General features: G+C 64.9%; 1 protein-coding gene across 23 annotated transcripts in view; it reads left to right on the top strand.

Moving 5' to 3' along the window:
- PTPRS (protein tyrosine phosphatase receptor type S) overlaps positions 1 to 13,164 on the top strand; it is a 96,385-nt gene that overhangs the window by 27,916 nt on the left and 55,305 nt on the right. For 7 of the 23 annotated variants that reach the window (XM_045491644.1, XM_045491645.1, XM_045491658.1 and 4 more), the window contains exons 1-2: positions 703 to 831; positions 6,984 to 7,170. In XM_045491644.1, the coding sequence (XP_045347600.1) occupies positions 7,080 to 7,170 (91 nt within the window). In that variant the 5' untranslated portion in view covers positions 703 to 831; positions 6,984 to 7,079. Of the gene's footprint in view, positions 1 to 685; positions 832 to 1,455; positions 1,617 to 6,983; positions 7,171 to 13,164 lie in introns of those variants that run through there. The other 16 variants (XM_045491661.1, XM_045491655.1, XM_045491648.1 and 13 more) reach the window with 6 other exon arrangements.

Here is a 13,164-nt window from a genome sequence, read left to right as displayed (position 1 = left end):
CCTCCTCCTCCCGCCCCCCCTCACCCCCCCTCGCCCCCCCCGCCCCCCCGGGGTGTCTGGGACCTGGCTCGGTGGCCCCATCTGTTTCCAATCTGGCCCTGTGCGCACTCTCCGCCCCCTCCTCAGGGCTGTGGCTGGCGTGGGGGCCTCTGCCTTGGTGTCCCCCGCTCATCCTAGCGGACCCCAGCAGGGGAGGGCGGGGGGAGCTGCTTTCTGCCCGCGCCCCTCCCCCACCCTGGGGGGGGGGGTTCGGAGTGCAGGGGGCGTGGCCTGTGTCTTCCAGCCCAGACTGGGAGGGCGTCTTTCTGCCCCTTCCCCGACCTCCTGTGTTTGGCTGTGTTTGGGGAGCCCTCTGCCGCCGCGTCCCGCATCCAGCCCCTTCATCCGTTGCCATGGCCACGATCAGCGCCTGCAAGAGAAGCGGGGGCGGGGTGGGGGGCTCCCTCTGGGATCAGGCTTACGAAGCAGGGGGTATCTCGGGCTGTGCCCCTTGGGGCACCGCTTCGTGCGTGTGCACGTTGGGGGAGCGCGGTTACCCCCTCGGAGGCCTCCTCCTGCTGCCCCCCGCCCCCTGATGGTGCTCCCCACTAGTCCCCCCGCCCCACTTCCGGCCGGGGCCCCGCCCTGCTCCGGAGCCCCCTCCCTGGGCCCGCCCCCTGGCCGCCCCGCCCGCAGTCCCCGCCCCCGGGCCCGCCCCCGGGCCGAGCTCGCGGGGCCTTGGCCTCTCCCGAGTCCTCGCTGCGCGCCGCGCTCCGGGCGGACCGAGGGACGGGCGGCAGCGGGCCCAGCCGAGGGGGCCCGGGCCCCGATCTCCGCGCCGAGATCCGCGGGGTGAGTGCGCCCGGATCCCCTTCCGCCTCGAGGCCCGGGCTGCGCTGGGCTTTGTTCCCCTCCTTGCCTCCCCTCCAGGCTCCCGGGAGTGGGGGGGGGGGACCCCCGCGTTCTCCCCCACCTCCGCTCTGCTCGGGCCGGTCCAGCCACCCTCCAGGGACAGCTCAGCCCCCTGCTGCCTGGCGCCCCTCCCCCCGCCCCCAATTCAGGCCAGGCGCTGGGACTTAGGAAAACTCCGGACCGTTATGCTCCGCGGGGTCCCCTCCCCCGCCTGGCCCCCAGCCCGACCTCCTCCCCCACCCTCCTGGGGGCGGAGCCAGGGTCCGGGCGGCCTTCTGCCAGCCCAGGGGCGCCCTGATCGGGGTTCTGCATCCCTCCCCTGGGAACCGGACTGGGGTCCCCCCAAAAAACTCACAAAGTTTTCCTCTCTTTACTTGTCCCTGTACCCCCTCGGGTCTGTAGATCTCAGGTTAATGCTGTACCTTGTTGGGGGCTTTAATGAACTGAGGGGGGGGGTCAGCTCCCACTTTTCCACTTCCTGCCCCTGTCCCTAAGCTCCACGCCTCTGTCCCCCGTCATTGCCCACCAGACCCATATCTCAGCACCCCCTTTTGTTGCCTCCAGCGTCCTGCTTCCCGGGATTCCTTCTCAGAGCCGTGGGCCACCCAGAGGGTCTTGCTGTGTGACTTTGGGGCTAGGGGTCCCAGCCACCCAAGTCCTGCCCGCCCTGTCCTGAACCTCCTCTCCACTCCTAAGTGTGCAGCAAAACCTTAGAGCAGACGCGAGTAAGTTACAGCTGGAGGCCGTGTCCTTGTCAGCCTCTTCTTCCTGTGATGTCTCCCTCTGGCCTCGGTTTCCGCCTCTGAAATGGATGTGATCACAGGGATGATGGGGGTAAAGTGCCAAGTGGCCAGGCACGTTCCCAGGGTGCAGACGGGGCTGCCATCTTGGAGGATGACAGACCTGTGATGGGGGACACACATGGTGTGGGGGTAGCCCCGAGGGGGCCCTTGATCCAGGCTGGGACCCCCAGGAGGGCTTCCTGGAGGGGGCGGCAGCTCAGTTGAGACCTGAGGATGGGTGTGAACGCTGGAGGTTGATGGGGATTAGGAAGGGTGTGTTGGGTAGTAGGATTGGGAGGTACTCCTACCCCTGTGTGAGCCAGAGGGCAGTGGCTAGGGGCACCAGCCTGGCCCAGCGAGGCGCTGGGCATGCAACACGATGGGGTCAGCAGTTCTGAAGGCTGAGGATCGGAGTCTGGATTTTAATGGACATCGATGGGAGCCACGGAATGTTTGAGAGCAGAGGAGGGACAGAGTCAGACACGGCCACTCCCAGCCCCAGGACGGTGGGTCAGGGCTGGGCTAAGGAAGGGTCCTGGGATAGGGGGAGGAGTCCGGAGGGGTCAAGATTCAGTCTGGGGTGGGGACATCCGTGGCTGTGCCCTGGAGGGTGAGTCCACGGGTGGGCCAGCTTGGGGAGGGTGTACCGGGCCAGGGTGCCCGTGTTGGGAAAGGCCCCGAGGCCTGAGGCGGACCGGTGCCTCTTGGGGGCTGTGGTAGTCTGTGGGAAGGGGCAGCAGGGTGGGCCCAGCATCACACCTTTAAGGGTGGAGTTGGCAGCCGGGGCACCTCGGAGGTCGACTGAGAGCTGGCCTCTGGCTGTGTGCCCCTCACCTTACAGCTGCCCCTCTCTGAGCTCCCTTCCTCATCTGTCAAGCAGAAGGACGCACAGGTAGCATGTAAGAGGGCTCAGCACACAGTGGGGACACCCAGCTGGCATTACCCATCCCTCCCTGTGGGGCTGGGCTTGGCTCCCTATCCGCCCCTCCTGTCCACTCCTGACTGCGGGGGGACCCTTGGGGACACAGCACCCAGTGCGTTTTGATGGTTAATTAAAGGCGGCTCCCTTGGCTGGTCTCAGCCCATTCTCGGAAGGTGGCAGGGCGGGCCCTCCTCGGCCCCACCCTGAGCCCTCTTCCTGGGTGAGGTGGGGGACATTGAGGCCCCAAGGGGGAGAGGGGCTTGGCTGGACCCGCTTTGAGGCCACCAGTGACTACAGAGGTGTATGGACCCTCCTTAACGCTTTGGTGACACAGGGATCCAGGAAGCCTGGAACCCCAGGTCCTACCCTCGAGGGTCTCTGAGGCCTCAGAAGAGGGATTCTGGGCGGTCGCAGGAGGGAGGGGGTAGGGGGGCGGGGGAGGTTGTGCGGAGCTGGGGACTCTTCCCTGGTTTCCAGCCTTACCTGCTGCCCCTGGCGGGTGGCTTGTGCCCATGAGCCCCTCCCAGGCCAGGGCGGACCCTAAGGTGGGGGCAGGGAGAGGCACTGGGGTGTCCTCAAGCCTCAGGGGACAGCCTCGTGCATGTGGCACGGGGCCTGTTGGCTGCCCAGGCCTGGGTCATAATTGCCCCTTTATGCTCCCTGCTCCGCGTGGGTACACGAGGCCGGCTCCGGGATCTCGTGACCCGCACCCTGGTGACCGGCCAGAATGGGTATCTACCCACGCCCTGTTATCTAGGCCTCGGAGCCCCCAGAGGCAGCCCGGAAGCCTGTGCTGGGCCCAGAGAGGATCATCTGCTTTCCTCAGATCACACAGCGGCCAGGGAAGGACACGGTCATGTGTTTAAACGTGGGCTCTGGACCCAAGGTCCCACCCAGGGGCCTGGGGCGAGTCGCCGCGCCTCCGTGAGCCTCAGTTTTCTCATCTGTGGGGGGGGGGGGGGGGGCACCTGCCTCCGACAGGCAGCCCCTGCCACGGAGGCCGCTCTCGCTGGTGGCCCGGCGCGGTGGGCGGGGCCCCTCCCAGGGTTCTCCTCCCTCCCTCCTCCCCCCTCCCCAGAGCCCAGCCTCGTTTGCCATCTGAGTTATTTTCTGCGACTCCCACGGGGGGCTGCTTCCTTGTTAACGGCCACACCATCTCCAGGAGCTTGGGGTTGCCGCCTTATTCGGCCCCAGTGCACCTGCCTCAGTTTCTTTTTCTCGACAGGGGCAGGATTGGCGGCCCAGGGTGCTTTACCGCGAGAGGGGCAGGGAGGAGGCTCGGTCACGTGTCAACCCGGCCAGGTCCCTCCCGGCTCAGAGCTGCCAAGGGCTCCTCGATGCCCTGTGGGTCCAGTCCATACCTACCTCTCTGCCCAAATCTCTCCCCTCCCTCTCCTCGGATCTCCGGGTTCTGTTTCTTGCCCTTCCTCGTGCTGTTCCTTGTGCCGAGACACTCTCCCTGTTCCCGTTCGCCCTTTAATTTTCAGCCGAGTGATATTAAATGTGGGCAGCGGGCACAGCACGTGCAAAGGCCCTGGGGCAGGACCGTGCCCGGCATGTTGGAGGAACAGTAAGGAGGCCTGCGTGGCTGGAGCAGAATGAGGGAGGAGGGAAGGACAGGGAGAGGATGGGGCAGGTGGTGCAGGGCCTGGGGAGTCAGGGGAGGCCGGGGGCTTTGGCCCCGGGGGAGGTGGGAGCCCTGGAAGGGCGTGGGCAGAGGAGAGCAGCATCTGATCCAGGCGCCCTGTGGCTTCCGGGGGAGGAGAGACTGTGGGGGCGTGGGCGGGAGCTGGGTGCATTGGCCCCGGTGGGCGATGATGGGGCTGGACCGGGTGGAGGTGGAGGAAGGGGTAAGACGTGAGCAGAGACCGGCTCGCGTTGGACGGCAGAACTGATGGAACTTGGTGATGTTTTTTCCTCGACCCCTTGCAGGAGACCCCACCGCCAGCGCAAGTTCCTCGGGGGGAGGGGGAGAGGGGGACGGGGGCCCGAGGGAGCCTGCAACCTTGTCCCTTCCGTGGGGCGTGTGACGCTCCCCTCCCCGCCTCCCACCCCCGCTTCCCGCTGTGCCGTCCGGGGGGGGGGGGCCCTGGACGCCCCCAGGGCTGCGCCCTTCCTCCTGCACGGGCTGGCGTGGCATTTTGGAGGCGCCCGTGCCTGGATTAGCCCCGTCCTGCCCAGACGTTGAGAAGGCATGGGCCCTGCGAGGCCAGGGCTCTGGGAGCCAGGGGGTAATTAGGGGCCGCCCTGTTTTGAAGGCGGCTGCTCCTGGAGCCCCTCCCGGGCACGGGGCCCGTCTGGGACCTCTGCGCCACGCCTGCATTCTGGGGGCGGGCAGGCAGAGGGGGAGAAGGAGGTCGCCCTCCCGGGGGTCCGTGGTGGGCCCAGCAGCCCCGAGTTTGAGCCCCCGCCCCTCCCCCGGGCAGGCTTTCTCTGCGGCCTCAGTTTCCCCAGAGGCTCTCCGAGGGCCCGCCCAGCTGACCCATGTTGTCTGGGCCAGAGGCCCCCCCCCCCCCCACTCAGGCGTGACCAGCGGTGGGCAGCTGGCTGTGGGCCCTTTTCCCCACCTGGGGCCCCCACCTTCCTGTTCGGCCCCTCTTGCCCACGGCGGGGGGCACAGGGGACGGGGCTGTGCCCTAGGCTTCTCTTTACCCACCTGCCGTGTGTGTCTGTGGTGAGGCCGCGTGCCTGTCTGCGCGTCCGTCTGGTTGACGGCGGGCACACGTCTGGGTCCGGGGTGCGCGGGTGCCGCTGGCCCGGATCTGACCCCGCTTTTCACGCGGTTCGTCGGCCCGCCCGCGACCCTGTGCGTGTGTCTCATCTGGCTCTGTGCGTCTGAGGTCTGATTCTGTGCCCGTTTCGTGGCCCGCGTGCGGACCCGTCTCTGTCGCCTGACTGTGCGAACGCACGTGTGTGTGTGGGGGGTCCGTCTGTGGCCCGTGGCAGGCGTCCTTCGCCCTGTCTGGTCTGACTGTGTGCAGGGCGGGCCCCCCTGACCCTCCCCCTCCCATCCTGACTTCCCCACCCCCGACCCCGAGCCATGATCAGGCCACCACCAGCCCGGCCTCCTCCTGGGGCCCCTCGGGCCGGGCGAGGCGACCGCAGCTGGGTATTTTGGGAGCCAGAATCACAGGGACTTGCCCCATCATTATGTGGCACCTATCCCTGTGGTCATGGCCCGGACCCGCCCGGGGCACGGCCCGGGGCGGGCGTGGGGCCGACCCGGCCGCGGGGGCCTCATCCTTGGGCCCCTCCCTGCCTCTCCCCGGCCCTCTGCCCTGGCTCTGGCCAAAGCGGAGAAGACTGGGGAGGGGGCTTTGTGACCAGGGACCCTTCCACCCTGGAAGAGCTCAGATCCTCGGAGGAACCGATTCTGAGCGAAGCGCGTTCGCGTGTGATTCGCACCCTGGGGTCAAGGTGCGGAGGGCGGCCTTACTCATGTCGGAGGCTGTGGGATGTGAACCGGGCGGCGGGGGTGGGGAGGGGAGCTTCTGGAGGAAGTGACAGCTGAGCTGAGACCTGTCACGCAGCCGTGGGGGGACAGCAGAGGGCACAGCAGGGCCAGGGCTCGCCGGCGGGACTGAGCTCCGTGTGGCTGCGCCTCCGGGAGAGGAAGTCCTAGGAGAAGCAGCTTCCTCTGGGGGCAGCGGGAGCCGCGGAGGCGTTAGAACAGGGCAGGGGGCAGGGGCCGGCAGGTGGGCGGGGGGACGATCTGTCTGGGGGCTGAACGGGGCCGAGGTGGGGCGCCCAGTCGGCCAGCAGCACCAGCTGGGGCCTCGTCTTTCCGGAGGCCCAGCCTGGGCGGGCAGGAGCCGGTGCTCCGAGCGCGCCTGGAAACTGGTGTTCCGTTCTGCCTGGGGGCTCGGCGAGGCTCTGAGATCCGGGCTCTGTCAGAGGGGGTCTCACCTGGGATCAGGACTCAGCCAGCGGCCGGGGTGGGGGGGGGGGGGGGGGGGGGCCGTCTCAGGCCGCTGGGATGGCCGCGCAAAATCCCACGGGCCCCGTGGCTTACGAACAGCAGCCCCGTGTGTCTCACGGTTCTGGAGGCTGGGAGTTCAAGATCAAGGGTCCTCTGGCCCCGTGCTCACGAGGCAGAGGGGCTGAGAGGGCCCTCTGGGGTGTCTTCTAGGCGCTAAGCCCGTTCCCGAGGGCCCCACCCTTGTGACCAAAGGCCCTGCTTCCTAACACCGTCACACGGAGGGTGGGTTTCAGGGCGGGGATGTGGGGGGACACGCACCTTCCTTCTGCCTCCCCAGCGCCCCGTGACCCCCGCCCCGTTGTCCCGTAAGCCTTTCCCCCAACCCCATGACCCTCCTCTCCTCCCTCTGCCACGAAGGCCCCCCGGATTGCCCCTCTCCCCTCTCACGGCCCCTCCGTTGTCTCTGCAGACGCTGTCCCGTCTGACGCTGAGGCCTCTTCGTGAGGGACCGGGGGGGCCGTCGCCCTCCAGGGCGGAGGTCGGAGGTCGCAGGTAGCTGCCAAGCATGGTGCCTGCCTGGGGCCCCGGAGTGGCCTCTGTGGTCGGTCCCGTGGGCCTCCTCGTGGTCCTGCTGGTCGGAGGCTGCACGGCAGAAGGTAAGCGCCTCCTGCGGGGTGTGCGGGCGTCTGAGTGTACACGTTTGCGAGTGGACGTGTGTCCCCGCCTCCTCCCCGGGGCCTCTGTGCTCCACGAATGAGGCTGCCTGAAGCGCCTACCGGACCCTGGTCCTGGGAGGTTCGGAGGCCAGGGATAACGATGGCATAAACAGCAATACCGGTAACGACGATGCCTCAGCTCTGTGCCGAGCCTGGTGCTAAATACAGACTTGGCCCGCTTAGAGCTGAGCGTGCTGGTTCCATGACCTTCCACAGGTGGAGCCAGGGGAGGCTTCTTGGGAGAGGGGGCATTGGAGCTGGGGCTTTGTGGGTGTGTAGGAGTTCGCTGGTGGAAAGAGCGTTGCTGGTGAAGGCGCGAGCACGGAGAACGGCCTGGAGGTGAAGAAAGGGGCTGGCGTCGCTGGGGGCCGGTGAGGCTTCGGTACTGGCAGTAACGTGGAAAGAATGAGGGTCAGCCCTGGGCCCGACGCTAAGACCCGACCTACCGTCAGGGGCCTAGAGGTATCCGTCAGGGCAGCAGGAAGGAAGCAGGGATCTGAGGTCAGTCTGGGTGCGAATCCTGGCTTTACCATCACCTGCTGTGTGACCTTGGGCTGGTGACTCAACCTCTCTCAGCCTCCGTTTCCACCTGAATGAGACTCAGACACGTCCGCGTCCCAGCATTCTTGTGGCAAGGACGCACAATAAGGCCCCGTGTGCTGCTTGGCACGTAGTAGGCCCACGGTCCCACGTTACCGCGGGCGCGGTAATTACTGCCGCCGGGTGAGCACAGAGACACGCACGCTTGCCGCGTCTGTTTGTGCTTTTCCTTGTTTTCGTGTTGTTTTTTTAGCAAATGCCGAACGCATTCAGATCAGCCACCGCAGCCTGACGGAATGAACGCTGCTGTCACTGTTCCCGTCGTACAGATGGGGGAACTGAGCCACAGTGACGTTCCGTGATGGCCAGGAGGTAGCCAGGCTGTGTTTTGTGAGAGCCCCGGTTTCCTGACAACACCACACTCCCCGCCCCCCCCCCCCCCCCCCCAGGCCAGTAGCTTCCAGCCGCGGCCGGGCTGTCATCCATCTGGTCAGTTCCCAGGACCTGTGCCTCGCTGGGCTCTGTTCCAGGTGGTGGAACAGCAAGCCGAAGGCGCTAGGTGTTTTAGTATTTCATTCAGTCGTTCGTTTGTTTACTTATTTTGAGAGAGAGCGAGAAAGATCACGAACGTGGGGGAGGGGCGGAGAAAGAGGGAGACAGAATCCCACGCAGGCTTCCTGCTGTCAGCGTGGAGCCCCACGCGGGGCTCGATCCCATGAACCCTTAGGTCACGATCTGAGCTGTAACCAGAGTCAGATGCCCAGCGACAGAGCCGCCCAGGGGCCCTCATTCATTTATTTAATGCAGGGTCAGCTTGTTCCCTGGGGCGGGTGTCCCGGGCACTGTCCCGGGGGGGGGGGGGGGGGGAGGGTATGCAGCATCCCTGGCCCCACCCACTCCTCTCCGCCAGGAGCCCCCCACCCCCACCCCCAGTTGTGCCGACCACAGGTGACCCCAGGCAAGAATGCCTCGCCCCCAGCTGAGAACTATGAGTTTTACTTCCGCGAGTTGAGTAAATGACGTGGTGACTGCTTTGACATCTTGCCGCGGTGGTTTTTGCCAGCCTTGGGGAAACTGAGGCTGCCAGAGCCAGAGACCCGTTGTGATTGAGGGGGGCCACAGAATTTGGGGACTACCCTGGCCTGGGTTCCCATCCTGGCTCTGTCGTGTGCCCACGGTAGATCTGTGCTCTCCCTTATTCGGTGTGTTTCTCATAAGCACCTACTGTGTGCCGGGCACTGGTTTAGACGCGGGACAGAAACGTCCCACCCCTTTCCGGAGCTCATCATCTAGCGAAGGAGAAGCACTGCGTGTGTTGGACGGTGGACATCTGGGGATGTGGGTGTAGAGAGGAAGGGTGGGGGCTGCATCTTAAAGGGATGGGGGAACGTCAGGGAAGGAGGTGGCATCTGAGCAGAGACCTAAGGGAGCTGAGAAGTGCATCCTGGGGGCATCTGGGGGAGGAAAGTGTCCGAAGCAGCGGGAACAGCATGTGCAAAGGCCCTGGGGCAGGACCCAGGAATGTTGGACCAGGAAGCCCGCGTGGCTGGAGTAGAGTGAGCGAGGGGGAGACAGGGAAGAGGGGAGGGCCTTGGGGGCCTCAGAGGGGACTTGGGGCTTCTCCTCCGGGAGAGTGGGAGTCCTGGAGGGCTGCGGGCAGAGGAAGGCGGCGCCTGGCTCGGGGGCTCATGGGCGCCCTCTGGTGGCCGCCACAGGGAGCACAGACGGGGTGAGGGCAGGGCCCAGGTGACTGCGTTGCTCCCAGTGAGCAGGTGGAGAGTGTCACCCAGGTGGGCAGCTGGGGCTGGCTCAGGGGGCGCTCCGTCGGTGGGCCCTGGGTCGTTACTGCCCTGTCACTTGCGGTGTCGCTCCTGCCCGACCCTCAGACCCGGATCTTCCTCCTGGAGGCGGAGGCATCTTGCCCCCAGAGGCGGGTCTGCTTCACAGGCGCTCTGTCCAGGGAATGGCCCCGGTCCTCGGGGAGCCACGGAGGGTGGGGGCTCTCAGGCCACAGAGGGCCCACGTGGGCAGCGGGAGCCCCCCAGCCGGCTCCGAGAGGAGCGAGTTGTGCCCCAGCAAGGGCTTCGGGTCCTGCGGGGCCTTCCCAGGATGCCGTGGGGCAGGCCCAGGCGGGTCGGAGGGGCCCGGCGGGTGGGGTCTCTGGCTCTGGTCCGGCTTCTGCTCTGCAGAACCCGAGCCGGAAACCCAGAACTCGGGCCGGGGCGTTCCACGCAGCCTCCGTGCTGTGCGTATCACCCCCCTGACCCTCAGGTCTCCTCGTGGGTGACACGGAGACGCCGAGGCGCTCTCGGTCCCGAGGACCCACCTCCCGTTCGTCGACGGTGCTGTTTCCAGGGGCCCCGGGTGGGGTCCCAGGAGCTTCTCGTCCATCACAAGCTGGGTGATCCCCAGCAGCTCTCACCCTTTCTGAGCCTTGGTTTTGCCTCTCTGGGTCCCCGGCGAAAGCATCACGCTGGGTGTCCCCTGGCCCGGGACGGACGGCCGCACCCCAGAGTGCCTTTCTTGTGTCGGGGGGGGGGGGCCCTTTGCCAAGAGGAGGAGGGGAGGGTTTGTCCAGACGGGAGACTCCAGGCGTCCACACGAAATGTTGGCGTGGGGGCGCGGCGAGCAGACAGGTCTCTTCCAGGCTGTGTGTCTGTCACCCCAGAGCCGCCTGGGGGTAGCCTGGGAGGGCGTCTGCCCGGCAGAGAGGGGGGGCTCAGGTCAAGAGCCCCATTTTCTCAAGGGCCACCGGGGAGTGGGGGTGGCCCCGTGCCCACCCTGCCAAGCGGCACGGGACCAGGTATCTTGGCCCAGCGTGGTCAAGGCTGTGAGGGGGGACGCCCAGGCTGCCTTGCCCACAGAGGAGCTCCTGACCCAGCCCGTGGTAATCTGAGAAGGCTCCCCAGGGGAGGTGCTGGCCTAGGGGAGCGAGTCCGGGCTCATCAACGGCTAGCTGGATGCCTCCTGCAGCCCACTTCCGCCCCTCCTTCCAGGGGCTCCCGAGAGAGGATTTCCCCAGAAGTAAGATTCCTGCCCCGGCCACAGTGACTTTCCTCCGTGACGCTGGCTGGGGACACATATGGCCCCAGTCACCGTTCCCGAGGTTGGAGGAAGGGCGGCTGAGGCCGGCAGAGCCAGGGAGGGGCCGGCCCAGCCCCGGGCTCAGCCAGGAGCAAAACATCTGAATCAGGCCCAGGGCCTGGAGGCGATAGGAGCCTAAGACGGGCGCCTGTGGACAGAAAGACCCCGGGTTCAAACCCGGGTGGTGTCGTCTGGGCCGTGTGACCTCACGGAAGCTTTTTAACCCTGAATCTGCACGAGATGACGAACAGTCACGGCTTCGTGGGGCCGCACACGGCGGCCAGTTTTCAAGAGATGGCCGCTAAAGTCACACACGGTCACATCGGGGGGAGCAGAGCTTTGAACAAGGGAGGCGAGGCCGCTCGGGCCACTGGGATGGGCACCCCTTGTTCAAAGCCTCGCCTGAGCCGTGGGTGGGAGAAGCCGGGGCCTGTGGGCACCAAGACTGGGCTCCCGAGGCCTCCTTGAGCTGCTTCAGCCTTCCAGGCATCCAGAATTTTCCAGGCGAACCCACGTGGGCCTCTGCTGTTTCCTTTGATCTCGGAGGCTTAGGGACCCAGGATTGCTGTACGTAGCTTGAGGCGGCCTCTTGTCTGCTCCTCCTCGGACCCCAGCCTTTTGCTTCCTTAATATTTTTCTTTTATCAGCTCACCTTTTTATCCAAATCTGTGTTTTTTTAGAATATGCATGTTTTGGGGGAGAGTACAAGCAGGGGAGGGGCAGAGAGAGGGGGACAGAGGATCTGAAGGGGGTTCTGTGCTGACGGCACAGAGCCTGACACGGGGCTCGAACTCACGAATGGTGAGATCGCGACCTGACCCAAAGTCGGATGCCCAACTGACCGAGCCACCCAGGGGCCCCTCAAAATCTTATTTCTTAAGAAACCCTTTCTGGGACGCCTGGGTGGCTCGGTCAGTTAAACGTCCAACTCTTGGTTTCCATTCAAGTCCTGATCTCACAGTTCATGAGTTCGAGCCCCACATCAGGCTCGGGATTCTCTCTCCTTCTCTCTGCCCCTCCCGTGTGTATGCACTCTCTTTCTCTCTCTCTCAAAATAAATAAGTAAACTTAAAAAATCATTTCTATTTGGGGTGTCTGGGTGGCTCAGTCGGTTAAGCATCCAACTTCAGCCCAGGTCATGATCTCACAGTTCGTGAGTTCGAGCCCCACGTCGGGCTCTGGGCTGACAGCTCAGAGCCTGGAGCCTGCTTCGGATTCTGTGTCTCCCTCTCTGTCCCTCCCCCACTCATGCCCCGTCCCCCCCTCCCCCCCACCTCAAAAATAAACATTTTAAAAAATTAAAAAAAATCATTTCGATTTATCTGTAAATAGTTGTAAATCTCAAAAAGGTACCAGGTCGGAAGGGCTTCTCCCACTGTGTCCAGCCGCCTGGTTTCTCTCCTGGGGTGGCCCTCATCTCTACACGTGCGTGGGCTCCCTTTCCCCGCCCCATTTCTCTTTGGCCCTTTTTATGTTTCTTTTCACGCAAACAGGAACATCCGCTGTCCTTTTTCCCACGCGACAACATCTGTCCCCTGCTGTTCCTTCCCTAGTAGTGAGAGACGCACCCTGGTCCCAGGATACGTTCAGCCGGTCCCCTTTTGTTGGATATGGACGTTGTTTCCCGAGGGACCTTGCCAGCCCGTCCAGCCCTGGAAGCTTTTGGGAAAAGTCTCGGGAGTAACTGAGCTCGTTGAACGAGATACATTGTAGCATCGCTAGGAGAGGAAATCCATTGTCCCTTTGGGCCATTTGGAGGTTACTGTGAAAAGTCAGTAAGAAAGAAAGTAATGGTGATGATGTACCTCCACGGACACTGTAACGTGTCCAAGGGGCGGAGCTGAGGCTGTGGACGGGGTTAAAGACGCAGCAGGCCCCGCCTGAGACCTTCCTGGAGAGACTGAGTCCGTCAGATCAGTTGTGAGCCAGCCCGTTTCACGGCTCGGCTCGGCCGCCGGCTGGCCGTGCGTCGAAGCAAAGGCCTTACTTCTCTGTGCCTAAAGTTTTATCCTGTGGGGACCGTGGCGGCCCCGGCACTCCGCGCTGTCCGGGGGTGAAATGTTGCAGAGCTAGCCCCCTGCATACACTCGGCGCCCAGTAAGTGCTTGCTGTGCTGGTTGTCAGCATCTTGGGCCTCAGGAAACCAGACCGCCCTTTCTGAACTTCCGCTCCCAGCGCTGACCCCTCTTGTTGGGACGGACGCCTCCCAGGGATCGAGAGGCTGGAGCCCCGGGTTGAAAATGCGGGCTCTGACCTCACATCCCTTGGTCACCCGCTGCTACCCCGCTTGGTGCCTCACTTTCCCCACCT

This window comes from Leopardus geoffroyi, chromosome A2 (assembly GCF_018350155.1).
Source record: "Leopardus geoffroyi isolate Oge1 chromosome A2, O.geoffroyi_Oge1_pat1.0, whole genome shotgun sequence".
Taxonomy (NCBI): Eukaryota; Metazoa; Chordata; class Mammalia; order Carnivora; family Felidae; genus Leopardus; species Leopardus geoffroyi.
This window is presented reverse-complemented; position numbering and strand designations above follow the sequence as displayed.